Consider the following 14,385-nt stretch of genomic DNA (forward strand, 5'->3'; position numbering starts at 1 on the left):
TGTTTTGAGAAGTAGGTCAAAAACTAACTTTTTAATTTTTTTTTGGCATTTGCTTGAAAAAACGTACAAAAATGTAGAGAGGCAATATGGTTCAAAAAAAGTCAAAAAAATAAAAAATTGAATTTTAACTCAATTACCAAAATAAATTTTAGTTCCAAACCAAAAAAAATTTCAACTTAATTAAAAAAGTCAACTATAAATTTTTTTACCAAACGATAACTATGTTGGAGATTGACAATGTTGGAAATTTCTTTGTATTAGTTATTAATATATTCTTGTTGATTGTATATATTTCTTCAAGTTAATTTATTCAAATTACACTTAAATACACTCAAAGCATTTTCATTGAGTTAATTTAATCAAACTAGTATCTCAAAGAATGTTCTCTTAGTTTCTGAGTTTCAGTGAACAAAGTTAGAGAATTTTGACGAAACTCAAAGAAATTTCTGTGGTAGAAACTTAAATTGTTTATTGAAACTTGGAGAAATTTCCTAGGTGGTGTTTGGGAAGGCAAATTGAGGCTAAATTAGCCACATCACGACAAAAGTGGCTAATTTAGCCACATCACGACAAAGCCTCCTTACACGGGTTGGAGACAACCCTTCTTCGGGCAGATTTACGGATATACCCTGGCTATTCCTCTCATTCATTTCGCCTAACGCCAAAGGTAAACACAGAACATAACCGTCCTAGGGCATTTCGAAAAGAAGGAGGCGATTTGCTTGAACCAGCGGCGGCGACGACATCTAGTTCCAGCTTCTTACAGGTGATCGGGCCGGAGTAACCATCTGCGGCGGTGAAGACAACTCGCGAATCCTCTCAAACACCACCGATCTTGAGGTATCTCTTTCAAACCCGTCTGATTTCATAGATCTGTGTGAGTGTGTGTGGCGTATGCTTACAGTTCATGTGTGGAGTCCCTTTCTCTCTAATTTCGTAGATCTGTGCAGTCCCTTTCATGTGTGGAGTCCCCTGTTCGAAAGATTGATCTGTTCATGTTCACATATTGTTCTGACAGATATATATATATACATATATTTATCCAAAATAAAAAATAAAAAAATAAATATACACACATACATCTGTTCTTACATATAAATCTATAAATCTGTGAGTAATAAGGGCCGGACTATGTATATATAGGTTTAGATCCGTAAATGACTCTGTTCTTCTTTTGATTTTGTTCTTCTAATTATCAGTTGTGATATGCTTTTCTCAGATCAAAATTAAAAATGGAAAATTTGGTGGTTGGGTTCACACATTTTGTTCACATCACAATCTATTTGGGTTCAGATTCTTATCTGATTTTTTGCAGATTGTTTGATTTTGTGCTTGGGTTCACACATTTTGTTATTATAATTAGGCAAATGAAATTTTTTTCTTAAACATATATTAAAAAAATAAATTATTACAAAATATATTAACAATATATTCACAAATATATTAAAAAATATATTACCAGTATACCTAAATTCAAGATGCACAATACTTTTACAAACAATCAAGTTCGTTCATGGAATCAAATATAAAATTACGTTAGTCTTTGTACGTTTTCATGTTGATTCATGTAAATTTAATTGAAATTTAAAGCGTAGCATGGTGTAGACGCGCCCTTGGGCCCCATGCTACAGTTCGGACTCGGTTTGTGTCGGTTCTTAATCTGATCTCACAATGTGCAATGTGAGATTGATAAATCACCAAAAAGTTCAAATCCGGCAAATCGTTTTGGAAAACAGATTTTTGTAAAGAAGTGCCAAACATGGACTACTTTGTCAGATATAGAGTCGCCACCTAAATATTTTATTTTGGGGGAATTTAGGAAACCCTGACTCGTTTGCCTAAGGCCACGTGTCCGTCATCACCAAAGTTGCCTCGGCTCGGGAACTTGGGTACGATTGGGGAAGGTCAGCTATGAGCACCCCCTCTCGCCTGATCCGAAGATCGGCCTCTACTAACCATGATATCTAGTTTTGAAAACACATGCGTTCTTATTCCGGTTAATTAGCCTAGAATTACTATGTGATGCGCGCAGCAAAACAAGTATAGACTAGATCGCCTAATTTGGAACAAAGCATCGCATATCCGTTTGTTTGAAAATGATTTGAAATTTGCTACTCATGAGTAGGCTAAAACACGGATTTCAATGAGTTGTTCCAACTCAAACAATCCAACCTTCACCCACAGACATTCAGGTAATAATATCATGTAAGCATATAGTCGCATGGTAGGCATGCTGTCATGTTAACATTCACATTCATGCGAGATGCTAAAACATAAATACTTACATCGTACTCCGTGCCAAAACAATGAACTAGTCAGTAATCACGCATGATCCTAGTTTAAAAATGGCTAATGCATCGCATACAAAATGTCATTAGAATAGGCTCGGTTAATCTAAGGATGACATGTAAAATACAATAATTTTGATGCACGTATTCAAGTTTGGAATTCGAAATACTATGCAGTTAGCATGATGTGCCGAGCCTGGTGCATGCAAGACTGATGAATGATGCACGCATGCACAACATAAGATATGCTAAATTAAACGTGCCCTAACACTAACCATCAAAGCCGGTAAGTAAAAGGAAGAAAGAAGTGGGGGTTGGAAGACATGCACACACGCACCCACACTTATTACAAATTTGCCCTCGCTCGGAGGGACCAAAAGAATAATACAATTTAATTAACCTATAAGCTAATTAAATATTGCAGACAATTAACTAGTTAAGCAAATTAACTAAGCTAATTAAGCAGTAAAAATCAGCCTCAGGAAGAGGGTCCAATGCATGCACGCTCGGTTTCTCTAGGAAATCTGCCACCATGCACAAGTTACCTCTGTTTTCCCTGCTCTGCTCCTCTAAAAATGGCACAATTCCCAAGGAACACTCTCTGGACATTGTGGAACACCACCGGCCAAGGGAAATGGTCACTGGCCATGGCAGGGTGGTCATCGACCATCCATGGAGCCATCGGCCATCCATAAATGGTCGATCGGCACTTGGTGTAGTCGACCGGCCAAAGCTTCCTGCAGAATCTGTTTTGACAGCAGCAGAGGGCAAAACAAGGCATGGCAATGCATTTCAAGCAATGTTTGCACCAACCACACTCCTTATCACATTCATGACTTAAAAGGGCATGGTACTCGATTCCCGGACCACCAATTGCGCATTTCAATGCGTGATCGCCCAAGAACCAAGTATGCATTTTCAATGTGGGATAAAATGCACACAAACAAACAATGAGCTCAACCTCTATCATACTCAATTCAAGAGGCAAAGCATGCATGCCAATGCCATGCAACCTAGGCATGTGAGCTAGTATGCAACATGACAATGCAAACAAACACACAAGGCATGAAGCATCAATGCTAGCCAACAAACATACAAGATGTAATACGGATGTTGAAGCACACAAACAAGCATGTGATGGGCCAAGTATGCAACAACATACAAGGTTAATGGACATGCAAGACATGATGCAATCAAAGCATGCAAAGTGTAAGACATGTAACAACATGTAAAGAGTGGGAGTAGACTTAGACTAATTTGGGCAGCTCTCAACTAGGCCCAAAACAGTGGCCAAAAGCCATAGAAATGAGGGCCAAAACACATACAAACATGCATGCATACAAGGTCCAACACTTAGGCATATAGAGACAACTTTTAAGCACACTTAAAAGAAGAACATCATGGGCATATGGCATGCATTATAAACTCTGAAATCATGTTATAAAATGATGCCAAATCAATCTAAACAAGGCAATGAAAGCATGCAAGCAAAGTCCGAGGTCTAAGGCTTACCAAAGAGGTATTGAACTACCCTTAACAAAACCAAACATGGCATGAATTGAATGGCCAAAATCAGAGTTTTAGCATGCTAAAACAAAGCCAAAAAACACAACGACGTGGCATCCTAGAGGCCTACACATGATGGCATACGCAACGGCACATTCATGGAGCATTAAACATGAACTCTTTAAGGCTTTGAAGGAACACCAAATGCAAGCATACAAGCATGCTAAATGGACTGAAATGGCATGACAAGTGGTTCCAAATCACTGAAACAAAGCAAGGATGGCATGCTAGAGGGGTCAATGCTCAAGGCATACAAGGGGAATTGCATGGTAGCTATACAAAGCAAAGCATGGATGATTTAAATGATCAAAAATAGACCTTTAGCATGCTAACACACGCATTAAAGCTTCACAAAGCTAGGCCTAAATCATGCTAGAACAAGGCTCAAAGCACAAAGCATGTTATGGCTAAAACATGGCATTACATGACAAGTATGCAAGGCAAGCATGGTGTGTCTAAACCAAGTAAAAACAGAGGTAAAACATGGCAAAATACTACCAAATACCTACTAAAACATGGCCAACATGGTCTCAAAAATGTTGCTCACACATGAGGCTTAAATGGCACATATTGAAGACAACAAGGAGAGGGGGTGGCCCTCTCCTTCTTGGGACCTCAAACCACCATTCTCACCATTGAAATCCCTTAAGATTTTAGTGGTGAGGAGGCCCAGACAAGGTGGTCCCGGAGCTCACCAAAATAGCACAAAAATAGGGCCTAACAAGGCCTAAGAGGGGTCAAACAACCCCAAAGCTGAAAGTAACCTTAAACAACTATTTTAAGAAGGTAAAAACAAGACTTTTATATGTTATACACTAAGCCTAAAACAACAAGCAAGGTAGGCAAAAAGACTATGCAAAGATGGGGGAAAAAAAGGCAAGAATCTTACCCTTGAAGACCTTCTTCATAAGGATCACTCCAGCAGCTTTCTTAGCTCTAAACCAGCTCAAAAAATTCAAGGACAACCCCCTAATGCCTCGGCAACTAAGGTAAGGTGTAATGGTAGGTGTTTGTGTGCAATAGTAAGGACAAACACACACTTAGAGCAAAAGAGAGGGAGAAATAGAGATAGAATAGATACACTATGCTAACCCTAGAACCAGAGCTCTCCTGGGATTTTTTGTAACCCCAGAGGAGGGAGGAGAGGCCTCCTCTTTATAGAAGATCACTCTTGCAAAGCTTACAAAACAAGCTTGGCAAGAGTGAAACCCCTCCATACACGTGTATGGAGGGGGAAAAAGGTGTATGCCAGCTAGCACAGCTGGCATAAAAATATCTGCAAAAGCAGATGCATAGTGATCGGCCAGCCAAAAATGCTATTTTGACAAAATAAATGGCCGACTGACCATCTAGAGTGCCGACCGGCCAAACATATGGCCGATGGAAACAAAACACTGGCCGGTGGCCTCAAGCCATGGCCGGTGATGTGTGGGGATGGCCCACAAGCCATTCCCTGCCCCTCCAAGGCAAAACACAAGTGTTTGGTGCAAAACCAAACACAAAACAGTTGAGTCAAGAGATCCTGAGGCAAGGCGCGTGGCCGAGACCTCCGGGAACTCAAGACGAACACAAACGTGGATGATCACCGAGTGTTCAAACGATGACGTCCAAGTCTTGAGGACGGTCAAAAATAGGGTGTCTACACATGGCGTCGTTCACCTCTACTGCAACTTCCAGTACATGGCCACGACAAATGTGTGCCTGTGGACATGGCCCCTATATTGTTAAGATTTCCAGGTCTACCAAAAATCCAGGGCGTCCTTACTTTGTCTGTCCCCGCCCTGTGGTGAGTGACCCATTCTTTACCGGTCATAACTGTATGAACATTAACAACCCATGAAACTAATAGTTCCATAATTTGCACTCATCAGGCTTGTGTCAGTTGGATTGGTTGGTGCGAAGAACGAAGGTGAGAGAACCAAGACTATGCGTCACCCGGAGATGAAATTGCCATGCAATTGCGGGCTGATGTCATAGACATTCAACAATCCTTGCGTGTCCTTAAGACCACTGTGTATGTGCTCTGCATTGTCGTTGTCATTTTGTTGTGCCGTATGTAAGCACCGTTACCATGTTGTCAGTATGTAGAAACACGTTAGTATGTTGTCAGTATGTTGTTAGTATGTAGTTAGTATGTTAGTAGTATGTTGTCGCATATGGGAGCCGTATTAATAACTATCATATTTTTGTCCACTAATAACTTCCATGGAACCTGTGTACGTATGTTATTAATGTGCAATGGTTATATGCAAATTTAATTTAGCATCCTATATCTCTGTTTGTTGTTATTAATGTGTCATGGCATATGCGTGTGTATATAACAACCGAATTTGTGATGGTAATCTTTTGTAACCGTACATTAGTAATGGCTTCGACACGTACATCTCCGCGTACCCAATCGAGAAGCAAAAGTATTGTCACTGACAAGTCAAGCAGTCTTGAAGAGACACATAATTAGTTCTGCCACAAGGCCTCATGGGACAGTGACTCAATTTGAGTTTTCCTACAGCTGATCGCAAATGAGATTACTAAAGGAAATCGCCCATTCCTAGTCCTCAGCCAAGCAGGATACAAGTCCTTGGCAAGAAAATTTGAGAAAAAAACAGGAAGAAAACATGGACAGAAACAGTTGAAGAATAAGTACATGAGCTTGAAAAAAGAGTGGCAAGCGTGGACAAAGTTGATGGATTCAAGAAAAGGAGTGTCAGGGATAGGCTTTGACAGTGACACCGGTATGTTTCAGGCACCTGAGGAGTGGTGGGGCAAGATGGAATCGGTAAGTACATGTACAAACAAGTTTCATATTTGTCATTTACCAATACATGTTTGGTAGTTTGTAGTTCAATTTTAATTATTTATATGAAATGTAATGTAATTCTCTTTTATATATCTGTATTTCTGCAGATAAACAAGATGTGTGCCAAGTTCAGGAAAAAAACCTTGGAACATCGTGAGTTGATGGAGACGGTCTTCATGGGGGCATCAGCTACTGGTAAGCACCATTGGACCCCGGGAGAGAAACTTGCTGAAGCTGCTAACAACTCATTGGATTCAGTGCACAGTTTGGGAGCCCAGCCATTTGCTGATCCGATACCCGCAGGAGTACAGGACGTGGATTCAGATTCTTCACTGGAGCATGTTCCGATTGAAAAGGGGAAAAGGAGAAAGACGCCATCAAGCAGTGTTTCAAAGTCCAAGAAAGCAACAAGTGGAGCATCAGTTATTGCAGAAAGCATGAACAATCTGACAGATGTGGTGCGTACGAAGAATCAGCAGGTTACGGTGAGGCACCTCTGTAGAGACCCTAATTTTTGTAATTACCATTAAATCCCTAACCTTGAATTTATTTCAATAAAGCCCTTGAATTTTCGCTTAATTGCATTTTAAACCCTAGAATCGGGAAGCATCGCGGATTAATTCGAGTAAACCCTAATTAATCCCGTAGCTTAATAATCACCTTTAAAACCATATTATTAGTTATTAGACCCTATCATTATATATTAATCACTCTAAAATTTTAATTCCCGGTAATGCCGTTTTTGCTCGGTTTCTTGCATTTGTTTGCGCTTTAATTTAACGGGACTCGAATTTATTATTTTAACTACTTTCTAATGTTAGTATATTAATAACATACATCAAGGTTTCATAAACTTAGACTTGGTCCCTATATACTTTTATTTTATTTCATTCCAACCCTTAATTGTAATATTTTATTAATTAATGTACTTGTGACTATTATATTATGTTTATAAATAAAAATATCATATATATATATATGTATATGTCTTGGAGCCCAAGTTGTTGACCATGTGATGGATGAAAAGGGCCATAATGGCAACTTTGACAATTTGCACTTATAAACTTGGTCCCTAAGAAACCTTCCCAATCTTTTCTCTCTCTCTCTCTCTATATATATATATATCTATGCACACTTCTCCCCCCTCATTATATACATTTTCAGCCATTCACTAGAGGAGTGAGAGAGAGTGACCTTGGAAAAAAAAAGAGAGGGAGAGAGGGAGAGAGTGAGAGAGAAGAGGAGAAGAAAAGGAAGAATTGTGTTAGTCTTGTACAACAAAGGTAAACATACAACATCTCTTCTCTCAAGTTCTCTTACCACTTGTTTTTCCCCTCCTAATACATGCTATTTATATATGTTTGTTGTAGTCTAGGCCTACACTCTTGTATAAAGGTGTATTAATCAAGAAATGGTGTGCTTCTCTTTCTTTCTTAATTTTCCAAATCTTTTCCCTCTCTTGAATTTATTTTCCTATCAAAACTCCATAAACTCAAAATCTGTTTTTATGGTACAATATTTGGTATGTCTAGAGTATGTGGTAATTTTTGTAGGTCCTAAGGATGCGTTTTTATAACCTAAACAATTTTTCTAAGTTTGTTACTCACAGAACCAGAAAAATAGTCAACTTTATTTATTTTTAGAAAATTCCAGAAAAATAATCTTGAGCCCAATTTTATGTCAAAATCTTAATATTGGTGTTATATTTTAACTAAAATTTGTTTGAACTCAAGAGGGTGAGGGGTTTGAGAGAAAAACCGATTTGCGTAACGATCAACGAATCTGGACAGATCTTGGTAATTCTGAATTATCTTAAAATATAAAATACCTATCCTACTTTCGTAAATTGAGTTTGAAACTAGACTTATTTATCTACAAACTCACATGAGGCCAGGTCTTTAGGGCCAATAAAACTATTTTTTGCATAGTTATTTTCGAACTGGTTCAAATCTGGAAATCTGGAAATTTGTGTTAATATGTTCTTATTTGGTTTGCAACTCTTATATTCTATGTTTCTTGAATGTTTTAGTCTCAATATGTAATCTATGATAAATTGTAAATTTTCTTTACCATGAATAAATTACCTGTTGTTTAGTTTGGATTTGTAATTATATTGACCATGCTTTGCTATAACTGAGAATATAATGCACTTAATAAAGGGGAAATCAAATAGGATGGTAATGGGTTGCGATCATAATGAACGATGGATTCAAGAGTATGATATAATGGAATGTATTCCATTTTTGTGAAGTCTTGCGCAAGTGTGTTTCCGAACCTTAACATGGCACGGAAGATATTCTGGCTGCTTAACGGAAATGGGAGGCATAAGGGTGGCAGTGAGGGTCTCACACAGGGAGAGTATCCCTGGAAGCCCTTTTCCTTGGGACAGACCGTGATGTCACCACTTGGGTATGTAACCTAGGTGCGTGGGCATCATTGGTAATTGTGCGGTAAGCGACGCACTGGTGGTTATGCGGTAAGCGACGCATTGGTATTGTATTAACCAAGGGGGAGTCAGAATTGCCCGTAGCCAGAGTTAGTGGTTGGGTAGGAACGGCATTCCACGGGGAGTTGCCTAGAACTAACTAAAATTGACTATTATTCATGAGAACTGAAATTTAATTATAAGCTCTGCTTAATTATTGCTTTCATTGTATGTTATGATCATGCCGTTATGTTCTTGTGTATTTGGAATGGGAAAAGGGTCGGGGTGTGTCTGTTTACTGGGCATTCCAAGCTCATGGCGTTTTATGCCAAGTGAAGGCGAGTTTTACACCAAGAATAGAATCCCTAAAAGCTTTGTGGAACCGTGGCTGCCTTAGAAATTAGATTGTATATTTCCTGTATTTTGGATAATCTTTTGTATCAAGGAACCGATATGTATTTAAAGACTTGAAGAATTTTATCTGTAACTATTATTAATATTTTATTTTAGTGTAATTATTTGCATTTTGTGCTAAAAAAAGATGTGTACCCTCTAGTTAAACCCCGGTGCATCGTTGTATTATATTATTAAAATTTGGGGCGTCGCAACCTCACAGGCAACGAATCGCTGTATACTATTTCGGAGTGCATGCATTGCCTAACTAGTATTCCATCCCTAGTTGGTACGTCGTTATTCCACTTCGCCTCGATACTTATGGATAACGCCGATTTGCGGGAGGTGTTGATGTGCTAGCTTGATAACGACTCTATCGTAGGGTGGCTTACACAAAAGCAACTCCAGTGTACTGCGTCGGTGCCTTTTGCAAACTTGTTTGGGGCTCGCCGGATGTGATGTAGCGGTGTTAAGAGTGTTGAAGATGCCGGTCCTTCTGTTGTATTATGAAAAATTTTACTTATCTTAATGTTGGCACTGTATTAAAACGAGATGGTTGTGTGTGCATGTTTTTATTCCTTTTTTTTTTGTGGTTTTTATTGCTACCTACGGTGGACAAAACTTTTAGTTCAGTGCATGGGTTGTCGTTCATGGAAGCATGGTTGTGCATGTTTTTGGAGAAATGAATGGGATACTTTTGTATGTCTATATTATGCAAATTTAACTGTTAGTTTACTTTGACGTCCACTTTTGTGGTTGTTACCACTATCGCCCCCCGGTAAATTCAAGTTGAACAGGTTACCAATTTGTGAAACTCATATCATTACGCGTTACTACTGACAGTGGTGACGGCATTGCTTACATGAAAACCAATTTTAATATATTTGTTTATTGCAATTTTCCAAATAATTTGAGTCAATGAAAGGGAAGCAAACTAATTGATAGAGTGCCACTCTTGTAGGTTTCGCATCAACGAAGACGTAATGAATCCGTGGGATGGAAGCAACAATGACGGAATAAAGAAAATGCTTAATCAAATGGCAGTCCAGGTGCAACAAGAACACAACTGCACATTTCTACAAGCATGCCAGTATGCAACAAAATGGTACGCAAAACACATGGCCAAAACGCCATGTCGCAATTCTATACTGCCAGGAATGCATGGATATCCGAACTATATGTGGGCCATATGGGGCGATTTGAGGAAAATGTTTACATGCCGAAGGAAGTTTTTGTCGCCTTGTGTGAGACATTAGTAAATGATTTTGGGTTACAAGTCCCGCAATGTCCACATGGCTTAGCTGTTGAATAAAGTGTTGCAATGTTTATCCATGTGTTGAAAGAAAAGCAAAATCAGGAAATTCAAGAACGGTTCCAACATTCGGGGGAGACCGTGTCTCGGCACGTGCATAACGTATTAACTTCCATGAAAGCGTTCACTGTAGTTCATTGCCGCCCCACATACAGTCAGCATCGTATACATTCATACGTGCGGTCTAGACGGAAATACCTACCGTTCAAGGTACTACTGAAAACCATTATTGACATATAAATAAAGAGTGTCAGTTATTTTGTTTTTATTACTAACTGGAGGTGACGTATGCGAAAAACCAAACACTTGTTACCTGTTTAAGCAACAAAAGAAGTGGGTTGTTTGCAGGACTGCATTGGCGCAATAGACGGAACACATATAAGTGCATGGGTTACGGGGCCAGATGCGGCAACATATTTCGGTAGGAAATACTGTCACACGCAAAATATCATGGCCGTAGTGGATTTTGACATGTGTTTCATATTCATTTCGTGTGGATGGGAAGGAAGTATGCATGATAGTCACATATTCAACGAGATACTAACGAATGACAACGTTCAATTCCCACATCCTGACGAAGGTAACACATGGCCATGAATTACATTCATGGGGCTATACATTTTTTTCGGAAATAGCGTTACTTAAAAATGAAGCACAATGTTTGGTTTTTGTGTCATACATTGTTGTCATGTCTGCAGGCAAATATTATCTTGTCGATTCTGGTTATCCAAACCGGATAGATTACTTAGCACCATTCAAAGGCCACCGTTACCACCAACAAGAATTCTAACGTATTGCACGGATCACAATGGCAAACACGCCAAGGGAATTATTTAACAAAGTTCACTCGTCATTACGCAGTGTGGTAGAATACACTTTCAGTGCCTGAAAAAATCGATGGGGGTTTATTTGAGACATGCCCCGCTATGACTTTGCAAATGTGCAAGTTTAGTTAGTAAGTGCGTCAATGGCATTACATAATTACATACGGCGAAACACAGATAATCTAACAACTGTTCACTCAATCTGTAACGAGGAAGAGGCAATGGCAATAGTAAATGCCATACCAGAAGTTGAACATGACGAAGATGGTTTAATGGTTGGGGATGAGGACCCGCATGTGGCATTGGTGCGCCTTCGCATACGTGACAAATTATGTTACATGCGTAATAACGGAATGTTAGGAAATATATAATAGTCGACATAATTTTCGTAGGGTTAGAACATTGGTAGCATATGTGGAACAGATTGTATTCAAAAATATTATCATGTACAATATGTATGTGTTTACACGGGAATATACCCACTTCCAGTTGGTGACGTACCTAACTCTGCAAAACCAAAAAACCACAGAGAAAAGCCAGTTCGAAAAAGAAAACAAAAATAGGCCTCATCCAAAAGTAAAAGGAATATAAAAAAAAAAAATAGAAATTAGCATTTGCTACGTAATTTACAAATAAATAAAACACATGAAAATCCATTTTTGAAAAATAAAAACAAGTTAAAGTGAGTGAATAAAAAAATGACAAAATCGTAAATTAAAAAAAAAATAACGAGCAAATACGCTTCATTGAAACAAAATAAATAAAAAAGAAAACATAAATTACCATTCGCCATGTAATTTACAAATAAATGAAACACATAAAAAAATGTTATTGTATATCAATAAAAATAAATAAGGCAAAAAACGTAAATTAAAGAACAAGAACTAATTAAAGTATAAAAAAATAAAATAAACAAAAACATAAATTTTTTAAAAAAAAAGGTTAAGCAAAATACGCCAAATCCAAACCCAAAATAAAAAAATAAATAATTTACCAAAATACACCAAAATAAAAAAATTTCAACAAAATACACCAAATCCAAACCCCAAAAAAAAAAATTATTTTACCAAAATAAGCCAAAATAAAACCCAAAATAAAAAATAAAAAATAATAAAATTGAAACAAAATACGCCAAATCCAAACCCCAAAAAAAAAAATTTATTTTACCAAATAAAACCCAAAATAAAAAAAATAATAAAATTTAAACAAAATACGCCAAATCCAAACCCAAAATACAAAAAAATAAATAAATATTTTACCAAAATAAAATACAACCCAAAATAAAAATATAAAAAAAAATTAAACAAAATAGGCCAAATAAAAACCCAAAAAAAAAAAAAAAAGGTTAACAAAAAACGCCAAATCCAAACCGAAAATAAGAAAAAAATTAAAAAAAAAAAAAAAAACAACAACAACAAGAAGTTCGGACCGTTGGGAAGCTGATGTGGACGTCAAATACATTTCAATTACAGGTACAGATCTTATCAAGGGCACTTTGGTAAATTCATAGGAAGACACCTCACCAAAAAGTCAAAAAAGCCAAAAAGCCCTTCCCAAACCAGGCTTTTTAGCCCCAGGCTAAAATAATCAAAAAAGCCAACCCATTTCCCAAACGGAGGCTAAGATAGTTTACTCAACTAACAGTTAGGGGTTGTTTTAGAAAATTAGTTAAAAATTAATTTTTTGACTTTTTTTAAAAAAGCTTGTAAAAAAAAATAAAATAACATGACTTAAAATAAGTTAAAAGTAAAAAAAAATGACTTTTAAGCCTCTATCTAAAAGAGGGCTAAACTCTGAGCAATTTTAAGAGTTATATCAAACTAGAAGTCATATAAATTATACTTAGGTCTCGTTTGGGGACATGCTATTTTAGTAATTTTTTGATTTTTTAGCTAAAATATGGAATAAAAAAAATTAGTATGTTTAGGATGACTTTTTGACTTTTTACGAAAAGATGTGTAAAAAGTAAAGAGAAAATGAAATCTTTGACTTTTTTTGTATAAATTGTTGACTTTTTGACTTTTTTAATAATTTTTTGACTTTTAGACTAAAACAACCACTTGTCAAACGAGGCCTTAGAGTATCTCCAATGGTTATTGCTATATTGCCATTGCTATTTGTTGGTGATAATTACAAATAAAACACCAGAAAATACAAATAATAAAAATTACAGTAACTATTGTAAGGGCTGAGGCGTGGGAAATTCGCTCTCTTTAAGGAGATTCAAGCCCTCTGCAGTTAGGCAAAGCCTCACACCGGTGTAGCAGAAAAAACTTTGACTTGTCCCCCCCAAGATACAACAGCCCGACTAAGTCGTATGGTTAACCAATACTGCACAATTGGTTGAACCCAAAGCTTTATCACACACACCTTTTTTTATTTGCCTGATAATCTCACACAAGACATAATAAAGCAACCAAAACTTTTTCACTCCACCAAGATAAGAAAACAGCTCAATATATATAGGAGAGAAAGCTTGGAGGGTTTTTCTTGGTGGATAAGAAAAAGATGAAGACTTGATGGATAAGAATGAGATGGAGACTTGACTAAGACTTGGCGAAGACTTGATTAGTGGGCAAGTAGGGCTGCAAACGAACCGAGCCGAGCCGAGCTTTGCTGAGCCCGAGCTTGGCTCGTTTACTTATCGAGCTCGTTTATTGAGCTCGAGCTCGGCTCGGCTCGGCTCGTTAATTTTAATAAAACTCGAGCTCGACTCGGCTCGGCTCGATAAATTTTTTTTAATGTTATTTATATTATTTAAATATAAATATTTAAATAAA

At 37.4% G+C, this 14,385-nt stretch overlaps 1 protein-coding gene across 1 annotated transcript; it reads left to right on the top strand.

Annotated features, from left to right (window-relative positions):
• The first annotated feature begins 5,499 nt into the window (after positions 1-5,499).
• Positions 5,500-11,571, top strand: LOC114259364 (uncharacterized). Its single transcript, XM_082908430.1, has 5 exons — positions 5,500-5,640; positions 6,364-6,630; positions 6,759-7,136; positions 11,130-11,361; positions 11,480-11,571. The coding sequence occupies exons 1-5, from the start codon at positions 5,500-5,502 to the stop codon at positions 11,569-11,571; spliced, it is 1,110 nt and encodes a 369-aa protein (XP_082764556.1).
• The last annotated feature ends 2,814 nt before the right edge of the window (positions 11,572-14,385 follow it).

The sequence above is a fragment of the Camellia sinensis genome, chromosome 15 (assembly GCF_055761805.1).
Source record: "Camellia sinensis isolate YWXY chromosome 15, ASM5576180v1, whole genome shotgun sequence".
Classification (NCBI taxonomy): Eukaryota; Viridiplantae; Streptophyta; class Magnoliopsida; order Ericales; family Theaceae; genus Camellia; species Camellia sinensis.